The 21,317-nt window shown below is 40.9% G+C and overlaps 1 protein-coding gene across 1 annotated transcript in view; it reads left to right on the top strand.

The window, feature by feature from the left end:
* The window catches only part of insra (insulin receptor a), a 55,004-nt gene that overhangs the window by 4,822 nt on the left and 28,865 nt on the right, over positions 1–21,317 (top strand). The window contains exon 2 of the mRNA XM_063462329.1: positions 6,757–7,305. Within this exon, the coding sequence (XP_063318399.1) occupies positions 6,757–7,305 (549 nt within the window). The remainder of the gene's footprint in view (positions 1–6,756; positions 7,306–21,317) is intronic.

Genomic DNA, 21,317 nt, shown 5'->3' with positions numbered 1-21,317 from the left:
TGTTAGCGTGCTGTCACACTTCAGAGGTAATAATTACCTCGGTGCTCGTGCTGTTTGTATGAACTCTGTGTTTTTTTTTAAAAGGCTCTTATGAATCCCGGTGGTTAAAGCCAGTAGTGACATTGGTTGTTTTGGCTGCTACTGCACTGTGTCAGCAGTTTTGCAAAATAACAGGCGCCCCAAATTTAAAATGAAGGACAAATAATAGGGTTGTGATTTATATTTTTACATAAAAAGGGGGTTGTATTGCTAACCAGCAGAGAGAATAATGTGTGAGTGCCGCTGAGTGGGTACTAAATGATCTTTGGTCCACAGCCACAGTATACAAATCACACAATCCCAAGGGGGAACTTTGTGGTGTGGTCGGGCTCTCTGTTTTACTCAGTTTCACTCTATTTAAAGACTGAGGCCTGATTTCTTTGGTTTTAACGTTTTCCTTGTTTTTTGCACTGTATTGTTAATGTGCTGTGGTTCCCAGTTGCTGACATATTTGATGATTAAACTCTCAACCCACGCCTGCTTTCTGGACTCTTGTAAGAGATTGTACACTGCGGAGGATGAATTTGACTCTTGACCAATTTCTGAAGAAAGTTGCATCTCTTCAGAGTCGTAGTAATGTCACTTTCTGGCTGTTGTAATATCCGACCTTGCACAATTGAAAAATGATAAACTTCTGAGCTGTAATTGGTGCTCAGAAGCTCTCGATAGCAGATAGTCGGATGTTTTTTTTTTTAATAAATACAAAATTTAGTTGAAGTAATTCTTAGAATAGTTTGAGCACGATGTTAGATAAATGAAACCTTATTTTAACAATTAAAAGTCATTTTCACTTTGAGGTTGTAAAACCCGTCTTAAAGAGGATCACATCACGTGCCAGTTTGTGAATCTTCGTTGTAGCCCTGTTTGAGAAAACAACACAACAGTGAAACTTAGAAAAGGGAAGTGTTGCAATCACTGAGTGCTTGCGCTCCTGCATGCTTATTGAGGCTCAGTGATAATATACACCATCAGCCTAACAGCCCGAACCCCCCCATCCACTTCCTTCTCTACATCAGAAGCCGTCTGTGCCTGTTGATGCTTGCAGCTGTAGTGAAAGGATTGCGGTTTTGTACGTAGTGCCACTGAGCACAAAGTGGACAGATTGTGGCGCTCAGACTGTGCAGCATTGACTCCTTTTGGTTCAGATATGCACACAATTTGTGTTCTGCATTAAAGCTTCAGTGAGCTATAGATTAGTGCATGTTGATTCAAATTAAAGTGCAACTTGTGACCTAGGCGGGATTTACACGAGGCATTCACGATCTGCTAACTGTGTGGATTAATTATGAGGACAGTAACATCATAACTGTGTCTGCACTTACTCATGAAATTAATTGTGTGGTCTTGTTTGCTGTATGGCTTCATTATTATATAGAATTGGTACGTGGCAGTTGCATAACTCGGGTCACACTGTTGGAGCTTGTGGGTAGGTTTTTTTTTTTTTTCTCAAATGTGATCAACCTCTATGGACTGACTTTTATTACAGACTGATTACATCGTGAAGCAGACCACCTTCAAACATCACCCAATGAATCTGAGTGCAATAATGTGCCGTAGAGCTTTTAGAGCGATTAGTCGATGAGCTGGTTAAGGGAGAATTAATCTGCTTGTGTTCTGATGTGAGATTTCTTTCACATTGTCCAACCCTTAAGTTGGATTGCGCACTCTGAAAGTCAGAAAAGCCCCACCAACCCTGACTTCTTAAACACAAGTAAAACTGTAAAACTTGTAATCTGTATTACCGCTGCTGTGTATTTGCAACTCACTATATAAGCTATACACAGAGCACCCTCCAAGCACGCGGATGTGCTGCAGCGATGTTTTTAAGCGCAATAAAACCAGGCATTGTGCTGTATTGCTAATGATGGGTGAATGGCTTTACCTTGCTAGGGAGCACAACAAAGGCTGCTTTTCCATCTGCTACTACTGGAATGCAGTCAACTTGGGAATGACGTCACTCCCAGCTCCAATATCCAGCTTCTGAGGTAAAAGGGGTAAAAGGAACGCTGCATGAATCCATGTCTGGAAAACTGGGTGATATTGACATAAGGTTGAGTTCCAGACCAGTTGGCTTAAAAATTTTTGTGTATAAAATGATTAAACAATGACAAATAATAATCTGCTTAATTATCAGCTTTGAAAATAATTGTTGGGCTGCAACTTATCATATGGTCTGTAGTCCCCCTTCACACATGCACTGCAGCCATTTTCTACCTGGTGGTGCACATGTTGTGTTGGACATTAGTACAAAGTCTGTGACGTCGGATTGCACTGGTTTGTGCGAGAGTAATGGAGTCCAGTTAATTCACAGCTAGTCACTGGAGTTGTGAGTCATATGTGCTGCCTCCTAAATGTAGGGATGTCACCAGAACCAATACATATGGTACCATTTGATTTTAAAATACTTCAAGAAATAATTCAAGTAAGTTAGTTAGTTAGTTAGTTAGTTAGTTAGTTTCAAAAACATCCAAAGTATTACGTTTCTTTTGTTATTCTGAAATGGACGTATTGAATTGGGTATCGAGAATTGCTTAATTCTGCCGGTATCGTTATAGACATTCCTACCTACGTGTTCCTCCTAGGCAGCACGCTCACTTAGGGCCATGTATATATATGGTTGCAGACACAGACAGGAAGCTGGAGATGTGTAATTTGTGCATTGTTATGTAAGTTTTCTGTACGCTAGTCCACATGGTCACAAATAACATGCAAGCACATGGACATCAGCACGGATCCTTGTGCTCACCATGATAAAATTGACCTCATGCTGACCCGAGCAGACTTCTGGATGTGAAAAGTACAGTCCCGGTGTAAGGGTGTTTGTATTTCATTCTTAATAAAGGGGCCAGGCACCCAGCAATCATCTCAGTTTCATCTTCTTTCCAAACTTCAGCTGGGCACCACGTCCATTTGTCAGGTTGCTTGCGTCGCCTAGGTCACAAGTGTGACTTTATTGGTATTGTGTCTTGACCTCTGCGCGTGCAACATAAAGGATACACGGCTATTTTACACCATCTCTTGTGGTCATCCGAAATTCACAGGACATCGTTTCATGTCTGCACTGTTTAGTCGTTTAAACCAAACTCTGGTTTGTTTTCCCGCTTGGTGCGCTTCATTTCTGAAGATGTAATTGCATTTGGGTGCAGACCAAAACAACTGCACCAGGACCCTTTAGAGGAGCTAGTCTCATTTTTTTCCAGATGAACTCAAGAGTCGTTCATTTATCACGAGAAGGTGTTCAGACATCGAACCAACCTAACTGTTAAGTGTACACTGTAAGTTAAGTCCCTTCCAGGCGCCAGCTTTTCTTTGCATTTTGGGATTGGAGAGAGTACCGTTGACCAGCGGGCCACGGACGACGTACCGGTCCGTGAGTCGTTTGGTACCAGGCCACAAGAGTTAACCTCATGCTCGGGTGTGAAATGTGTGGTTTTTAGGGTTTTTAATGGTTTTTAGAGTTTTTTTTTAAAAATCGTTTTCATCGTTAACTCGATTTCCCTGGGTCTTTTCCCGTGTGTTATGAATAAATCTTCTTTTTTTTTGGTACCAGTACTGGTTTTATTTTGTTGTATTTATCCACGACACCTTAAGGGCCGGCACATAAAAATATTGTCGGACATAAACCGGTCCGTGGCGCAAAAAGGGAAAAATAGCCGCAATCTCCAATCGTCCATTATATTTCTTCGTTTGATGTACCAAATGTTCAGAACTCAGACATATTCACCTTACAGTGAATAATTTACATTGAAAGCAGCAAATCTCCTCCAGCTCTGAGAAGCTGATTATTTGTTTAACTAACTGCTTATCAGAATGTTGTTTCAGTGCTAATGAGCTGCATATTTCCCTCATCCAGATAAGATAATCCAGACACGGTATTATATTGTTGACGTGTAAATGGAGGCTGGGTTATTTGAGCGATAATTAATAAAATGCCCAAAGAGGCCAAAACCAACCATTTATCCTGCTGATGAATGGTGTTAAAAGACCCAGTTTTTCATAATAAAAGAATATGTTGCTCAAAAGAATTGTCTTTCGTCTTTTCGTGCGATTTGTTGCTCATTATACATTTCATTTAGGGAAAACATTTACACTGTGATTATTATAGTTATTATTAATACATTTCTGCCTGCTCTTTTGTGTCTATCATAGTGCTCCTATTCGATTAATTATAAAGTTCATCTCTCTCAAAGGTGTAGACAGCGAGAGACATGATGGCTGTGGTGAATAGAAATGTGCCCCTCTAATGACTCTAATTGATGACTCAAAGCAGTCTTTTCAGTCTCTGGCTCAGAGTAAGGGATGTATGGAGAGTGGGAGCTGGCCTATTGACAATAGAAACCTTTGTGAAATCTCCCAGTTTCTCTGTTTCTCCACAATACGGGGAGCATGTAAATTCATCAGTGGTCCCAGTTTGTCTTGTTTCAGTCATGACATGTTGTCATGAGCTAAATTTAAGCCGCCTTAGTTTTTGTCTGCCAAAGTTTTGTTTTTGTACTTGCTGTTCGCAGGTAGAGAAGAGTGCTCGGACAGTTTCTTTCTCTGCCGCTGCTCCAAAATTCCTCACTTACACACCAGGGCTGCTATGTTCCACTTTCCAATGTGAGCCACTATCGGTAGGACTGGAGTGTATTAGATTCTCTATTGGGAATGTGGTGCTAAAAATACTGGCCTGGCTGAAAGTGTACACTGATAGGAACTTGCACTCGCCGCCCTGTGATTATTCCCCTTCTCATTTTAGTCCTCTGCTTTCTGCCTTAGCTGTGACTACACAGCCACTGACCCTTCGTATTGTAAACTTCGGCTGTTGTTTGTTCTTTTTAATGGCGTTGCTCGACTGTGTGTGGGGCCTTGCATGATACAGAGAGAAGCTTGTAGTTGTAAATGTGTTTCCTAATGGATCTACAGTAGGCTGCTGGCAGTTTGTCAGTCAGTTTAATGAGAAAAGTTTCAATTTGAAGTAGATGTGCTGAAAGTAAAAGGATTGTGGCCCGTCATATGTGCTTACAACTTAGCAGTGCCTCCAAGGAGAGCTGCTGATCTTTGTGTAGTTTAAGAAGAGAAATGTGCCTTTTAACAAACTGAGCTGCTTTTAATGGGCAGCAGCTGAAACCCACATTTGAACATTTTACGCTCCGTTTTAAACACGCCTCAGAGTTGTAGGCTCAACTCCAGATAAGTGCTGGAGAATTAGCTTCCTGGTTAAAGTTACAAAGTGAAACGCTTGTTGTTCAGTCTCCCGGTGATTGGACTCTGTGTTTGTGCTCTGCTTGTCTTGTACTGTTATGCAACAGAAGGTGTAAAATGAGCTGCGGCCATAAAGACAAGTACACCTAGTGGTTACATTCGTCTCCACACGGCTGACCGGTTGACTGGTTGATGTGCCCGGCTCAGCGGTTGGCCCTTCGGTAAACAAATGCAGTCCACTCTCAGCAGGCCGCACACCTCCAGCATGACTAAGGCTGGGGTGACCCATATAGCACTTCCATGAGGTTAAGAGTTTGGCTGATTTGAAAAAAGGCATTTTTGGAAATTACCTTTAGTTTTCTTTATACTCAACTCCCTGTGTGTATTTTTCATTGTAGCTCTTGCAACACACTGGACATTCATCTAAAGCTGAAGAAATCAATTTATTTATTAATAAAATATTTAGATTATTGATTGATTTCTGCTGCAATTAATAAAAGTAATTTTATGTCTGCACGACTCTTAAACCTGGCAGAGTCATCAAAAGTCCAAAAACTTTTAATTCATGCCTTATTTTTGAATTCTTTCTATTTCAAGCTGGGCATGTTCTGTTTACATAAATATGCAGGTCAGGAAAATTAGTTCAGGGTGAGTAAAAATGTGACAGGATTTCAAAAAAATACCCAGAAACTGCTGTGGTTCTTAGGGTTAGCTGTAATATTGTTGAGTTTTGGACTAAACATAAGCAGTGGTGTCAAAATAACACTTGACAGACGAATGATAGTTTCTGGCTAACATTAATCTCACGTGTTGCGTCACAGCAATACAGTAGACAGAAAAACATGTAACCCGTCTGCGGGGTGGCATAGTTAAGGAATTTCTCATCGAACAGGATCATGTGTCTGGGTGAGCACTGACAAAGCCACAAATCTGCTACTGGTGCAATACATGGCCATTACCAAGGACAAATATTTTTAACGCATTAGCTAATGTTTTTTATGGTCTTGAGTTACAGAAGCAACTCCACAAATCAACTCGGCATAACCAAGGATGAGCATAGCCTCACGTTGATGACAGCGCTCCATATTTGACAGAGGCTCACAGACAGATATGTGGTTGCTAAACAAAATGTCAAGGAAGATGGTCTGGTCTTTATCAAAGTTAGGGACATAGCCACATATTTTCTTCAGGAAAGAAATATCTCCTAATTATCAAGAGATCTATTTTTCCCCCTATCTGTCATGTCTTACTTCTTCAACCTTGTTTTTCCTGTGCACAGAGCAGACATCTTGTGTAATGCACGTTCGGCACTGAGAAGAGCAGACAACACATAAGATTAATTGTCCTTAGAAATTTTTTTGTCTTCACACCCAAGAGCCAAAACATTTTTCTGAAATGCATCACAGTTTCGTCACTCTTAATGGCGTACTGTACATTTGAACCTCTCCACCAATTTACCGTTTATTATTCTGTATGTGACAGTAGAACTAGTTTCTAAAGAATATGTTTCTGTCTTTCTGATTCTCTTTTCAGTTTGTCCAAGCAAGGACATCCGCAACAATGTGACCAACCTGCGGACGCTCGAGAACTGTACTGTGATTGAAGGCCACCTGAAGATCCTACTCATGTTCAGGACCAAGCCTGAGGATTTCAGAGGAATCAGTTTCCCCAAGCTGACAGTCATCACCGACTATCTGTTGCTTTTCAGAGTTTACGGGCTAGAGAGCCTCAGCGAACTCTTCCCCAACCTGACGGTCATCAGAGGCAACAACCTCTTCTTCAACTATGCCCTGGTTGTGTTTGAGATGCTCCAGTTGCGCGAGATCGGCCTTCATAGTTTGATGAACATTACCAGAGGAGCTGTGAGAATTGAGAAGAACCCTGATCTCTGCTATCTCTCCACCCTGGACTGGTCCAAGATCCTGGACTCGGTGGAGGACAACTACATCGTGGCCAACAAGAATGACAGAGAGTGTGGCGATGTGTGTCCAGGGGCGGCAGTCGGAAAGACCACCTGCCAGACGACCACCCTCAACGGGCACTTCAGTGAACGCTGCTGGACCCACAACCACTGTCAGAGAAGTAAGCAGCTTTTTATTAAGATTATCTACTAAAACTAAAACGTGTGCTATCTGTGATGCAACCACCTATTAACACATCCATTCATCCATGTCAAGTCAAGTTGTTTATATACCACATTTAAAAATCAGCAGCTGTTGACTAAAGTGCTGTATTAAAAACAAAAAATAAATAAAATCAAATAACATAAAACAAAGGACAAAATGATAGCCTTTAAGAAAGGAAACATAAAGGGAGAAAATCTGAGTAAAAACAACTCAAATAAAGGAACTCTGAACTTAGTTTAGTAGCCAAACTTTAAAAATGGTTTTCAGGTGTCTAATGTCAGAGAAGTACTAATGTTGGCCAGTTTGATTCACAGTTTTGGTGAAGCAACTGTTAAGGTTTGTCAAAACTTGGATTGTTGTTACACACTTCTAGATTCCTTGCAAGGGATTTTTCTAAAACATTTTCAAAGGGCTGAGGTCAAAGTCAGGAGTAAAAGTCAGGAGCACCGAACACATTGACCTCTGCTTTCTGTTCATTTAAGTTAAGAACATTTAAAGCCATCCATGTCCAAATATCTCCCGAAACAGTGCAGCAGGGCCGTCAGAAGAATTGATGTTTGAGTGGCACGTAAATCTTCAAGTCATCTGCATATAAGTGAAACGCAATGCCATATTTAAAAAAAAAATGAGCAAGGGGGAGCATATGAAATAGAAAAAAGGGCTTTTGAGAAGATGTATCTCGGTATCAAATGCAGCGCTGAGGTCTAAAAGTACTAAGATGGCAGAATCTCCTTAGTCAGTAATAGTTAAAAGGCATTTAACTTGAAAGCTCAGTTTTTCCATCCATCCATCCAGTGAAACACCATTCCAAGCCACCTACCCATTCATCCTGAACTATTCAGTGACTCAGATAGTCATAAGCCTTCTTTTGTAACAAATGTTTTTTAAATACAAATTCATTGGAAATTAAAATTCACTTCTAAATCTACACTTGGCAGTTTAGATATACAGAGATAAAACTTGAAAGGTCTCAAAAAAATAGTCCTGCAATAAATCTGGCCTTCACGAGGAGGATAATGTCCACTTTTCACTAACAATGTTTGAGGTTGTGTGTATTCGGCTGTGTGATCATTCTTGAATGATGCAGTTTGACATTGACCCGTTTCTATTGTTTGCTTATACCCTTATTGATATTAATATGAACAAAAGAACATGGCTACCTGTATGGATAGCATGGCCATGTGGATACCATGAAAGGGCATGGAGGGCACCACAGGAGCTCCTCGTGACATAGCAGGCATTAATGACAGCAAACTGATTGTAAAATGGCTTAAAGCACAGGTGGTGCAGTTAAAGCAGGTTTTTGTTTGCAGGCTAAAGCTTCTTAACTGGCATTGCATATGATATTTGCCAATAGGATGTGCAGAAGGAACTCAGCTGAAGCATCGGCTGATGTGTTGTGGCACTGATTGCTGGTTGAGCTTGACTTGTGGGCTGCCAGAGCCCAAGCTGTGCTCATTTTGTTGAAAGATATTTGTTATTTCCACACAGGTGAATCGCTTTTGCTTCTGTTGTTGACCAAAGGCTCTCTCTTTGGCTCGAGCTGAGCCTAATGGGGAGTGACAACTGAAAGGTCACCGATGTAAAGGAAAATTGTGCCCTGGATTTACAACACAGCATAACACAAAACAAGGGCTTCAGTACAAAATGTAATGCAGCAAAATCTCCTTCATAGCTTGATTTTCAGTGTAATTGTGGATTTAAAGTCATAATAAAATGAAATTCCATCGAAACATAAAACCAAGTGAGGGCTATTGTGTTTCAATGCATTTGTTTCCTTCAACAATTTTAATCAAGGGAGTTATTTAAATTTTCAGATCTTTTTATAATGATTATTGTTAAATAATGTCCTGATTTCTCTATCTCAAGTTGAGATCTATTTACGAGCCACCATTTTTTTCTGGAGATAAACTTGGCTGAGTTTTCCTCCCCTTTATGTCACCATTTAGTGTTTGCAGCAGTCAAAAAATCATGTGTTTTTTTTTTTTGTTTTTTTTTTCCATGATTGTATAAGAAACTGTGTCTAACATTAAAAATTAGATTTGCCTTTTAGTTTGTTATGATTTTTGCCAGCGATTAGTGGCAGCTTTGCAGAGCCCTTCTCAGCTTCTTTTCATTGGTACATCATTATTTCCATTGGCTTTTGCCACACGTCTAACCCGTCTAGCTTTTACAGAGCTCCAAAACACAGCATCTCTGTGCCTTTCAACCCCCAAATAACACACTACACCAAAAACTGAACTCAAGGGGCTTTATATTGTAAGTAAAGACCCTACGATATTAAAAAGAAACCCCCAAAATCACTTGATCCCCATAAGCAAGCACTTGGCGACACTGGGAAGGGAAAAACTCCCACTTAACAGGAAGAAACCTGGGCTCGGGGAGGGGCAGCCATCTGTTGTGACTGGTTGGGAAAGAGGGGAAAGAGAAGAGAGCAGAAAATACAGTAGTAGTGTATAAACAACCAGAGAGGATGAATGGTAAATGGCCTGCATTTGTATAGCGCTTTACTCAGTCCCTAAGGACCCCAAAGCGCTTTACACTACATTCAGTCATTCACCCATTCACACACACATTCACACACTGCTAATGGCAAGCTACATTGTAGCCACAGCTGCCCTGGGGCGCACTGACAGAGGCGAGGCTGCCGGACACTGGCGCCACCGGGCCCTCTGACCACCACCAGTAGGCAAACAGGGGTTAGTATCTTGCCCAAGGATATTTGGCATGCAGCCAGGAGGCAGCCTGGGATCGAACCACCGACCTTCTGATTAGTGGCTGACCTGCTCTGCCACCTGAGCTACAGCCAGGTGGCACCCCCTGAAGAGTATCAGGAAAACCAAACAACCTCTAGCTAAGTTGATGGCACAACACAGAAGAGCTACCTCGTTACTATACTGTCTGTTTACACCTACATGCCAGTGGTCCCTCCTTCGGTGATGAGGATGGATATCCTGGACAGGGAGTAGTGACGCTGAGCTGAGGAGGTGCCTTAAGAGTGGATCCTCCACCATGTTAGAGTGCTGTAATTGTAGCCATTTCCCAAGTGTCGGTGAATAATACTCATGGTCACTGATCAATGGCAGTGACAGTTTGAATATTAACAGTCATGAAACTGAGGTTGTGTCTGATTGTTTGGCACTGGTGCGAGTTTCGGCTCCCACTGAAAAACTGGGACTGCCTAGATTAGTTTAACAAGTCCACTGAACCAGTTTTTTTTTCTTTTCCAAGCCCTTACTCATGTTTGTTTGCAGCAGCGGTAGTTTCTGTTGCGCTGAGCGGGGCCCATTATTACGCTCTTCAGTGCCTTTGCCACTGAGAAGTGTGTTTATAGTTTTTCCACTAATGACTTTTTTGCTTGTGGCCACTCGGTTCACAGTCATCTGAAGTCCGTCTGAAGTATCTGCAGAATCGGCTCAGAAGACCTGTTGTCAGTTTGCGGTGGCGGTGAAGTAAATCTTAATCCGGAAGTGTTTAAATAAAAAGTCTCACTGATGATTTCCTAATCGAGACGATGAATCAAGGCCAGATGTTGGCAGGCAAGCACTGATCTCCAATCATGTGCCTGTGGTATTGTGGTCTGTGACCTGCGGTTTTTTTGCCTACTTTCACTAAAGCATGAAAAGACCCGTTAAGCCCCAGCTAGAACCACAGGGCACAGTGTTGCATTCGGTGTCCTCTTCTGATGTACCCTGTCACTGCTTTTTATAGACCTACAGGAGCGCTTCAAGTTAGAGGCTTTCCAAAAACTTGCTGCATTTATTTCCATGATGATTTACACAAAGGAACATGCATGCATGTTAAATATAAACACAGGAATACACCTGATAATAAAAGAAAAATGTAATGTAACCTCTTTCTAATGCATAATAATTAATCACTTTTACCGCTTTTTGCTTTTTTATTGTGTTGTAAAAGAAGAACAAAAATTTATGATACTGTGATACTGTTATTTTTAAAGGAAGCTTTGGATAGACAGTGGTTAAGTGCCAGGGGTGACTGTGGGTCTTTTAAACACACACACACACACACACACACACACACACACACACACACACACACACACACACACACACACACACACATTCTTTTTGCAGTCTGTACAACAGCACGAAACAAAGCTGCGCAACCACGAGGCTTGGCTTGGCTCCCATGTTTGGAGTAACAACCCATTTCTCTTCCCTGCTTCTATAACAGGGGTAATTTGAGCCTCTCGGCGAGCAGCCGCTGCAGATTCCCCCTCCTTTTTACCCCAAATTGGAAGCTTCCGTTCAGCATAGTGGCAAGGCACGGTTACAGGAGATGCTCATTACCAAATTTGATTAGATTTAGCTACAGGCGTGCAAAAAAACACCATGTAATCAGCCGTAATAGTGGCAAAAACGAGACACCGCCCTGCTCCCTTCTTTATATTTGCAATTTGCTCTTTGAAATGTTCAATTTCAGCTTCAATTCTGTTTGTTGTGAAGTTTCATTAAAACTAAATGCCAGACAGAAAATACACATCCACGTACAGTGCACTGGTGTTTCTGTAGTTTAGTCATTCCAAGATGCAAAAATGATTTTTTTATTTTTATAGAAAATGACACAATCACCCCCCAATTAGACAGCTAAATTGTTGATTAATAAGTAACTGTATTTACTTAGGCCCAAAGCAGACTATGCTTTGAAGTCATTATATCAAATAACCTGAATAATAACACATAAACATAAAAGGTAAATAATGTTAAAGAAAAGTCAATGATATGTATTTTATTTTAGCTCTTTTTAACTAGGTCATTTACTAAAATCACACTCTCTTGTAGCCTGGATGTTGTTTGGAGGTTTAAGGCCGAACTCCATCGGTGCTCCGCTTCCGTACAGGTTAAGACATGCCACGTCACTATTCAACACCAGTAACCAAATATTCAACTAAAATTAGACTGGGGAAATGTGCCAGGACACTGGAGCTGTATCGTCACCGCTAGACACTCGTTAGACGTGCTTACAGCATCCTTCGTGACACGGTACAACAGAACTGTACTGTGAAATGAAGTCAAATGAAGCGCAGTGTTTGTATTTTCCCCATTTTTCTATAAAGTAGGCTAGTATAAAAGAATAAAGGGAGTTGCAGTGTAACCAAGGGTAACCACAGGTTTATCAGCGAAGAGTGATTTATTTATTCATATAAGAGAAAACATGACATTAAACCGAAAGCAGCGCACTCCGTGGAGCATTAAAGCCAAAGTGAACAAACAGAACAGAGATGTTGTTGCAGAAAGGAATGCTGCCTAACCCTAAGTGAACAAACAAGACACAAGACATGTACTGGCCATAACTCCCTAGAATACACACAGAACAGGAGGAGGAAAAGAAACGTACTCGACAAATATATAAGGAATAGAAAGAGTCTGGAGGCCAGTGACAGGACCGAGATGATGATGCTGTCAGTTTCTATCAGCACCAGAGTTACAAGGCTTTAAACAGTAAGCTGTTACAAAACAACCAATCAGGAGCAGACGCTTCAACAGGCAAGCCAACCAGTCAGGTCATTCAGAAACAAACCTGCAGGCCTTATTTAAAGAGGCATGTTTTGGCTACGGGACAGGCTTAATGCACTATTACAGACAAATATTAAGCTGTTAATTGATCAAAGCAGCAGGTTATAATCCACAGACGCACATATTTTTCTTTCTGTGACCAGGAAAGTAATTTACAGAACAGTTTCCTTCAAATCTGCAACAAGTGACCCTGAAATAAATGAAGCCGGTTGAATAATGGTGCAATAAGTGTACTGTCCTCTCACCTCATCGTTTGGTGTCATTGGTAGATTATATGAATGGCACTACGTACGGTTCGTGTGTAGGCTGTAATTTAGCTGTAAAATCTCTTATTAAATGCAACTGCTTTGTCCTGTACTTAAACCATCCATGCACACTGAGATCAGCTGAACCTCACAAGGGTCTGTGTGAACGTGCTTCTATGGCCACACGGTGTCCACAAGCTGGATACGTGCACATCTTTTTAAAGAGACATCTAATGTGGCGCAAACCAAATCAGCGCCTTTATGCCAAAGAAAATATCGACACCCACTTTAAAAGACGTGGTCGCCACTAACAGTCGATAGTTACAATACTCCTTCTTCTGTGCATATTTTTGTTAATATCTGAAGTCTTCTGGCTTTTTGTCTGAGAGGCGAAACAAACCAGGCCTTTATTTTCCTTTTAAAAACTGAACTTGTGAGCTGGCACGAGGGGGAATGTTGTACTTGAGTCTGTTTTCTTTTTAATGAAGTGCTGTTTCTTGCCAACGCTCAACTGAAGATAATGGGCATTTGATTATGGTTTGGTAATGGCTGTTATGTGGCACGGCTTGTTTGGCTGTTAAGAAGTCAGCTAAGCCTGAGTCCTTAAAGGGGCTGGCAGCTGAAAATATTGGATGTGCTTCAATAAGAAATCCAGGGCTTCCACTGATGATCCTAATATTTTCCACTGTTTAACTCTGCTGACGGACATTTCTCCAATGTGTCTATCAGATTTGTCCTTTTATACATGAGAGAGAGGGATGAGGAATTATGTGCAGCGTTGCTTCTTCACTGTCCCCTAGTCTTTCTTATCTAGTAGTCTTTTAATTTGTAAGGCGAATGTGCCAGAAGAAATAACAAACAAATTGGATTAGTGCGCAGTGTTTCACTTAACAGCTAACAGTTTAGCTCTGATTTAAGGAACATATGAAGAATCACATTTACTGAAATGAAGGTGTATTGAGGCATTATCTGTCATTGAGAGGCTAAAAAGTCATAAAAAGTAGACCTATAATGCTCATTTAGCATTTTTCAGGATTCATAGTTTAAAATAATCCTTATTTCTCTTACACTGGGCTCGGCGTCTTTTGTCTGAAACAAGCTGTTTTAGTGCCTCAGTCTTTTTTCCTTCTGATTGGCTGGCTCTTACAAACAAAATGCTGAGCTCATCATACAGAGCCGAGAGTAGAAAAAAAGCTGTCTCAACTCTTGCTCACGTGCAGACTTCAGTATGAGCATCCACTGTTTTAGCAGTGACATAAAAGAGAAGCAGAGCTGGGCGGGCTTTAAGTGTGTCTTTCGCCGCACAAACGCAGCCGCATTGGCTACAAAAATGTGTGAATATGCTCGTGCAGGCTGCTTGGCGCAAACGGAAAGTGTGATTGCCGGTCAGTTGACGGTTTCAGAGCTTTGAGATTTGAAACTAACACTGTCACCACTGCTCCCTGCAGAGGCTCATAAAGGGCAAAAAATTAAATTGTCATTGGATATTCCACCCATCTGTGTTCTACAGGGTATCTGGGTCCAACCGTTACTGTTTAATTAATTGATTACATAAAAAGTTGTCAGACTTATTGCAAAGTCTCAACAGAAATGTGATATAGCTTTCCATCATACACTACTTAGGCGAGCATTAAATTGCTGTGTTTGGTATTAAAAATCTTTATATTAGACTGCTAAATACTGCTTGAAGGACGCTGGAGAAACAGTGTTTTAGGAGTTCATGGGTGGAACTGATCGATATATTTATGACTGTGTCAGCTGAATGTAAGTAAAGTGGGGGGGTTTTAAGCATCACTCCTCAATCATTCGAGCAGATTTTTCTGTGGCTTTGTTGTTGCTGTAATCAAATCTGCTCCGAAAAGCTCTCTGTTGCAAGCCCTTCACCAGTTCACTTTAATTGCACTTTAAATGTGCTTTGAGACCCCAGGTGGCTTGTTTTTTACACACATTGTTGAATTCTAGTCTCTGCCAGAGATGAGACACTCAGCGGGTACCATCCTCATCCTCATCCTCCTCCTCCCCTGCCACCACAGCAACTTTCACCTGTGTCTGCTACATATTTAATAAGCATCCATGAGGTGGAGTACGGCTCTCTGCAGAGACACAGCCTGCCTCAAACTCAGCGTGTGTGCAGGCTGATTCTCTGACAATCGGGGAATTGTTGCGAAACAGCCCGAGCGGGTCAGGTGACGATCGTGTGCCGGACCTCGCTTGAAATGGAGCGTCCAAAATAACCCTGGGCTCATGCCGTGTATATCTACGCTCCAATCATGAGATGAACTGGGAGATTTGTCAGGGTCAGTGTGTCTGTGTAACAGACGGACTATAAATCACACAGGGACATAACCTCTGCCAGTGTGTGTGTGCAGACAGAGCGGGCGGCCATTGTTTAGTCTTGCTGCTAGGGAACACGGGAGTAACATTGTGGTGTAATCGTGGATATGAACGCATCAGTTATTCATGCAGGCCGTATCGGAAGGAAAAGCAAAGCCACCATGGGGGTAAGGGAATGGGCCCCACCTCGCCGTTGACCTCAAGCCAGTCCTCTGTGTCGACCTTGTCGCAGGTCCATCACGCAGCAGTCAGCGCTGGCGCCATAATCCCTTTCCATTCTAAACAATGGTGGTTGTAGAAGTTCACGGAGTGTTCTTCCCAATTGTTTCCTGTCTTTGTTGGTCCGCTTCCTCTCCGAGGTTATGAATGGACGTTGAGGTCTAGAGTGTTGCCTCGGTAGCGGCAGACACTTTTATGAGACCAGAATACTGAAGGCTGACCTGTGGAGAGTTTAGCTCGCAGAAAAAAAGACAAACTTCGCTGCTCGTAAAGCTGTTTGTAGGGAAATGAAGGATTTTCTTACCAAGTTTTATTATTTGGGAAAATTGAGTCACCTCTGAGAAAATCTTTTAAAAAAGCTTCATCAAAGTGTCTTAAATGACTCATCGCTAATATTTTTATTTTAAACTATGACTCCGCAGGTGTCGCCATCTTTGTCATGAAACTTGAGAGCTACACTGGTATTTTTCCTCCACTCATCCCATGAATCATTTTTTCTGTCTCACACACTGCACTCGTTCACGCTGATTTCCTATGATTTATATAATATTAATCCTGAAAGCTTAAATCTGAAGCTTTCTGCACACCCCACCTGCAAGACGTAAATTAAATGGTATTCAAACTAAAACAAAGGTAGAAAATCCAGATCCATGTGTGTGAAAAACGGCGTGTCCTTGATGAGCGTAAACAGCTTTTCTACCTTTAAAACACCGGCTAACACAAGCTGACTCACTTACACTGTGCACAATGTATCACACCTCCTTAATACAGGCTGCTGTGGTTTTATTAAAGAATTGAAACCGCTGTGTAGTGACGTCACAAAGTTGGACCAGAAGCTGTTTTTTTCCATCCAAAAGAAGCAGCACAACCCCAATTTTATGTCTGAATTCCCTTTCTTTTATTTATGTTTCCGCTGTGCTTCTTTGCCAGTGTGCATCTCATCTGTGAGCTATTTGGTTTTCTTTCTTTCTTTCTTTTTTATCGTACCACAGACGGAGTTGTCTTTTTACTTAGAAATAACTGAAACTACATTTAAGAAGCGCCTTTCAGAACCGGTGCAACAAAGCGGTGCATTTTGGAAAAGTTATGCAAGAACGAGAGCACATCTATCCGAGGAAGGATCGATAAAATGCTCAAAGTTGCTTTGAAGCAAAATAAGTGAGCAAAGCTGCTGAGCTGAGGTTGCTGTTTATTTGAGTTGGCCATGGCAAACACCAGCTCGGTTCACAATACAGTAGTTGAGCTGTGCAGTGATGTATGAGGACCTTAAAACCCAGTTAGCTGATAAATTGTGTATAAATTCTGACTCCTTTGACCTTATTGGTATCACAGAAGTTCAATTTGTAATCGGGCAGGAAGTGGGGAGGGAGGGCAGAAAAGATGGGACAAATGCGCCAGTCATTAAAACTTGTTCCTCTTTTTTTCTTCCCCCCTCAGCTACAACTATGCTCTTCATGGTCGCAGAGTACTATTTCACCAGCATAAAGCTAGCCTCAGAACCCCCAATACACGCACCACAAGTCTATTTCTTTGAGCTGACTTAAGTGCTCTGGCACTCAGTGTTGTGGAGCTGCACCCTGCGAACCCTCTCCGTTCAGCTACTGGAGCCTTTCCCATGGAATCCCAGACATCTCAGGCATCTGTTAAAGCAGGGCCGACAGGCGTTTCTTCAGCGGCATGCACGCTCACCATCGCCATAGTGGATTTCAAACATCTCGCCACAGTTTTACAGCTTATTGAATAATATGTTTCTTTTTATCTACTCTTAACAAGTTACATGCGGCTTCGATCCAGATGTTTTAGCAGTTCCTTGTCGTTCAAGCGCCGCGTGATCAGGGTGGATAACATTTGTGTTGCCGTGGTGATATTTTGTTCCTGTGCCAGATTGTTTTTGTTCTTGAGCCGAGTGTGAGGTATGTGTGTGATCTTCAATGAGCGGTGCAGCAAAAAATATCACTGTTGTATAAATCCATAACACCTCACTCCATAAAATGGCACTGATGCGTCAGAGCCGAGCCCTGTTATGTTTTGTTTTGTACCCGGGGCTACAAATAAATCACAAAATAACAAAATGCCACGTAAAGAGTGCTCTTGAAAACGGTCTTCGGTGAAAGGAAGCAGATTTAGAGGCTCGGTTATAATTAATTTTGGCATCCTGGTGCCTTAAAGGTGGTGAATAAGTAAAGCTTCTCATTTGCTTGAATAATGGCTGCTCCTTGCGAAATAATAAGAACTCCTTGAGATGGCTGCTTTTGTTTTATCTTCCTTTGTGATATCGGGTGTTTTTCCAAGCAGATGTTCATTATTTGCGCGCTCAGAAAATCCCTAACTCTCTTTATGGTTTTCAGAGATTTTCTTTTCGTTCCACAAAGTCTGTTCTTGGTTCTGCTGGAAACCTAAAACATATGCACTTTCAAAGATTTAGGAATCATAAGTAAAAAAGAATTTTATATAACAGCAACAGTAACCTTGGTTTCCTTTCTAAACAAGTCAAATAAGATGTTATCTGCTTAAAAAAGAAAGGAAAAAACTGATGGTGATTGGTTTGGATACCCTTTGACAGCGTTAATCACGAGTAAGAAGATTATTAAAGAGTGGTGTGACGTTGCATTAATAACATACATGCTTTTGATGTCATAACAGGTAGTCGTTATTTGACCCTGGCATTGAACCCTGGCGGGAAATTAAGATTCAAGGCTGTGGCGTGCGTCATTTGCCTGTCCAGCAGGAAGCGCAATTACCCATCAATGAGCGCGCTGTGTTTATCATTTCTATTCCAGTCACGGACAGAGTGGATATCCTGCCTTCAGATGACAGTGATGGCGGAGCAACATTAAAAACAAAAAGTGCTTTTCCATGTTGTTTATGTGTTTTTGTTCTATTAACTGAGGCCGGAGGCAGTTAATGAAATTGTTTACGGTTCCTGTTGCTCTCAGAGTCGTCTTAACCGAGCCCTGCTGCTGCTGCTGAGTCAGACCAGCTGACAAGTGGTTAAACGAGACAAATAAACCTGGCTCATTAACCGTTGCTCTTTGAAAAGTCCCAATGACACAGCAGCTCTTTTTTTTTTGTCTCCTGTGGCATAAGTGGCATTAGTTTGAATAAGATTGGATGCAGGTAGTTTTAATAAATTCAAGACACATTATTGACTACTTTGAGTTCTTTCTGTTCGGCAAGACTAAATCATTTAAATAAATTCAAGCTCAGAAGAAGACTCAAGTTCAGAATAGCTGACACTCAGATTCTGCTGTCTTTTTGTTTTAGGATTTTTTAATTATTAATAGTGTTTTTTTTGTTTTTGTTTTTTTGTTTGGGGGGTTTTTTGTTTACATCTTTTGGCGGGGGAAAAAAACAACACCCGTCGGTTATGTTGGAGTGTAAAATATCCAGATCCTAACTTAAATGACATCCTCAAATTAAAGCTGGAGATCATGACATTTGTAGGAGGAACATGAATATGAAAATGGAAACAACAGGGATTTGTAATAAATGTTTTAAAAAAATAATAATCGCCGTATGCTTGACAATGTTTGTGTAAAGTTTTGATGAGATTGGCCCAGATACGATACATGCATACATATGCTTTGATCGTTATAGCAACACATTATGTCAAACCCATCAGAGTTTTGGTTTTGTCTAATGTATAGCTTTCACAATATCAGATTCTTTCTAGATGATTACAGTGGCCACAGTAATTTGAAATAAGTTTATTAGAACAATGTTTATTGATCAGCGCTACCACTCATCTAATTACTTTACTGTGTTTTGTCTTTTATTTGGAAATTGAAAAAGTGAATTAAACTCTGTGTTTGGAGGTGGTGAGAGAGTTTGGAACCATATATGCACAAAAGCATAAAATAAAAATGAATACAAATGATAAATAACATATCAGCATTCTTAATGATCGTGGTTATTCTTAATACTAGCATTTCACAGTACCATTACTCTGTCTGACGGTTATAGAAAAGCAGCAAATATGGCCACCTAACAATAAAATGAATGTTGACCAAAAAAACTATTGAATTAAATGGGAAAAACACAAACGAGTTCACCTTATTGCACTTACCCTTTTTATTCAAAATGTCGACATTTTTATAACCAGATTTCACCAAAACAAAGACCAGAGAAAATAACACAAAAACTGATGCCTCATTCATGACACTTGTACTTTGAGTTTATATTTGTTCACTGTCTGAATATATCACACTTGTTTCAGAAGTTTTCCCCTGTGACAGATACAGATTTTATTTTAAATATTTTTTAATGCATCTACCCCTCAACTTTTCAGTTAACTAGTGCAGACAAAATAATTTTTAAGCAAAATTTCAACGTTTCAAATAAATAAATACACATAAAAGAAGAAATGTGAGATGTTATTAGCAGTGGTGTCGCTGGTCATCGCCAGTGGATTGTTTTTTGAATTTTCCTTTCTCGGTAAGACTTTGGTCAAATCAGCATCAGGTCTTAAATGTCACCCACTTGATTAATTGCCACCTTTCCACTTTCATTTGTCATGTATAGAGGGGAGGGGTAGGGACTAATATCACATCTGTTCCTGACAGGCAGTGCTATGGTAGTAAAATGAGTTTGCGTCAGGTAGTGCAATGTGTCTTTACTGCTTTAGATGAGCTGAAATCATGAATTCAGTGATGGAAAGGATAAAATCCTGGATAACTCTGTAAATATTATGTCTTGCAAAAATAACTATAGAAAATGACTCAGCCCCTCTGTCTTCTAAAATTACTCTTTCAGCATATTGGCAGAAAAAAACAGACCAGTGTATATCAACTCCAAGTCTTCATCAGAGTGTGTCACCAACACACAATCAGTCAGAATGAAACACCAGCCCTGGGTGGCAAACAGCTAACGCCTGTGTCAGACACAGGCATAAGTCTTGAGTCACCCCTCATTTCTTTTATATGCTGCAGGAAAACGGGAAATAGGTGCAGTGATTTATTGATGCATTTCAAGCATGCATAGAAACAGAAGTTTATGAGGCAAATGCAGAGTCTATACAGAAAGAAATTTGCAGATTGTTCTTTGGACTTTTACCTGTCTCACTGAAGAACACCTGTCAGATCAGTCATTAGAGCCATATATCAGGCAGCTCACATTGATTCTCTGTCAACACAGCTGATGTTATTAACAGCAGTGTCCAGAGTAACATCAGATCAGCCAGTAACAAGTTGGAGTTTAGAAGAAACTGGAGTCAGAGACTGCACATACTGCTGTGAAAGGGTAACAGAAAATAAACTGTTAGCAAAAATATCCCAACCTTTCGTACATGATGCTGCACTTTCTTTGAATCCACCTTCCCACGGTTGTTGTGCAAAGCAAACACACCCAAACTCTACTCCCACATTAAAGTTCAATCTGTCTTTAATCTGTTACATTAGGGCAGATTACTCTTTACTCTAGTTCTTTCTCTGCTAGCTTTTGTTCAGCACGATCCTTGAGTTTAGCATCTACAAACAGAAATGTATTTTTTCTTCATTTTTTTTTCTTCTGGGCCTTCAGCAAAAACCTTCTTTCATAGAAACTAAATACTACCCTTGTCATGGCCGTGGAATTTTAATTGCCAGCCACTGCACCACCACGTTCCTGTTTGGCATTTTCTCAGCTCTCATGTG

The sequence above is a fragment of the Pelmatolapia mariae genome, linkage group LG18, assembly GCF_036321145.2.
Source record: "Pelmatolapia mariae isolate MD_Pm_ZW linkage group LG18, Pm_UMD_F_2, whole genome shotgun sequence".
Classification (NCBI taxonomy): domain Eukaryota; kingdom Metazoa; phylum Chordata; class Actinopteri; order Cichliformes; family Cichlidae; genus Pelmatolapia; species Pelmatolapia mariae.
This window is presented reverse-complemented; position numbering and strand designations above follow the sequence as displayed.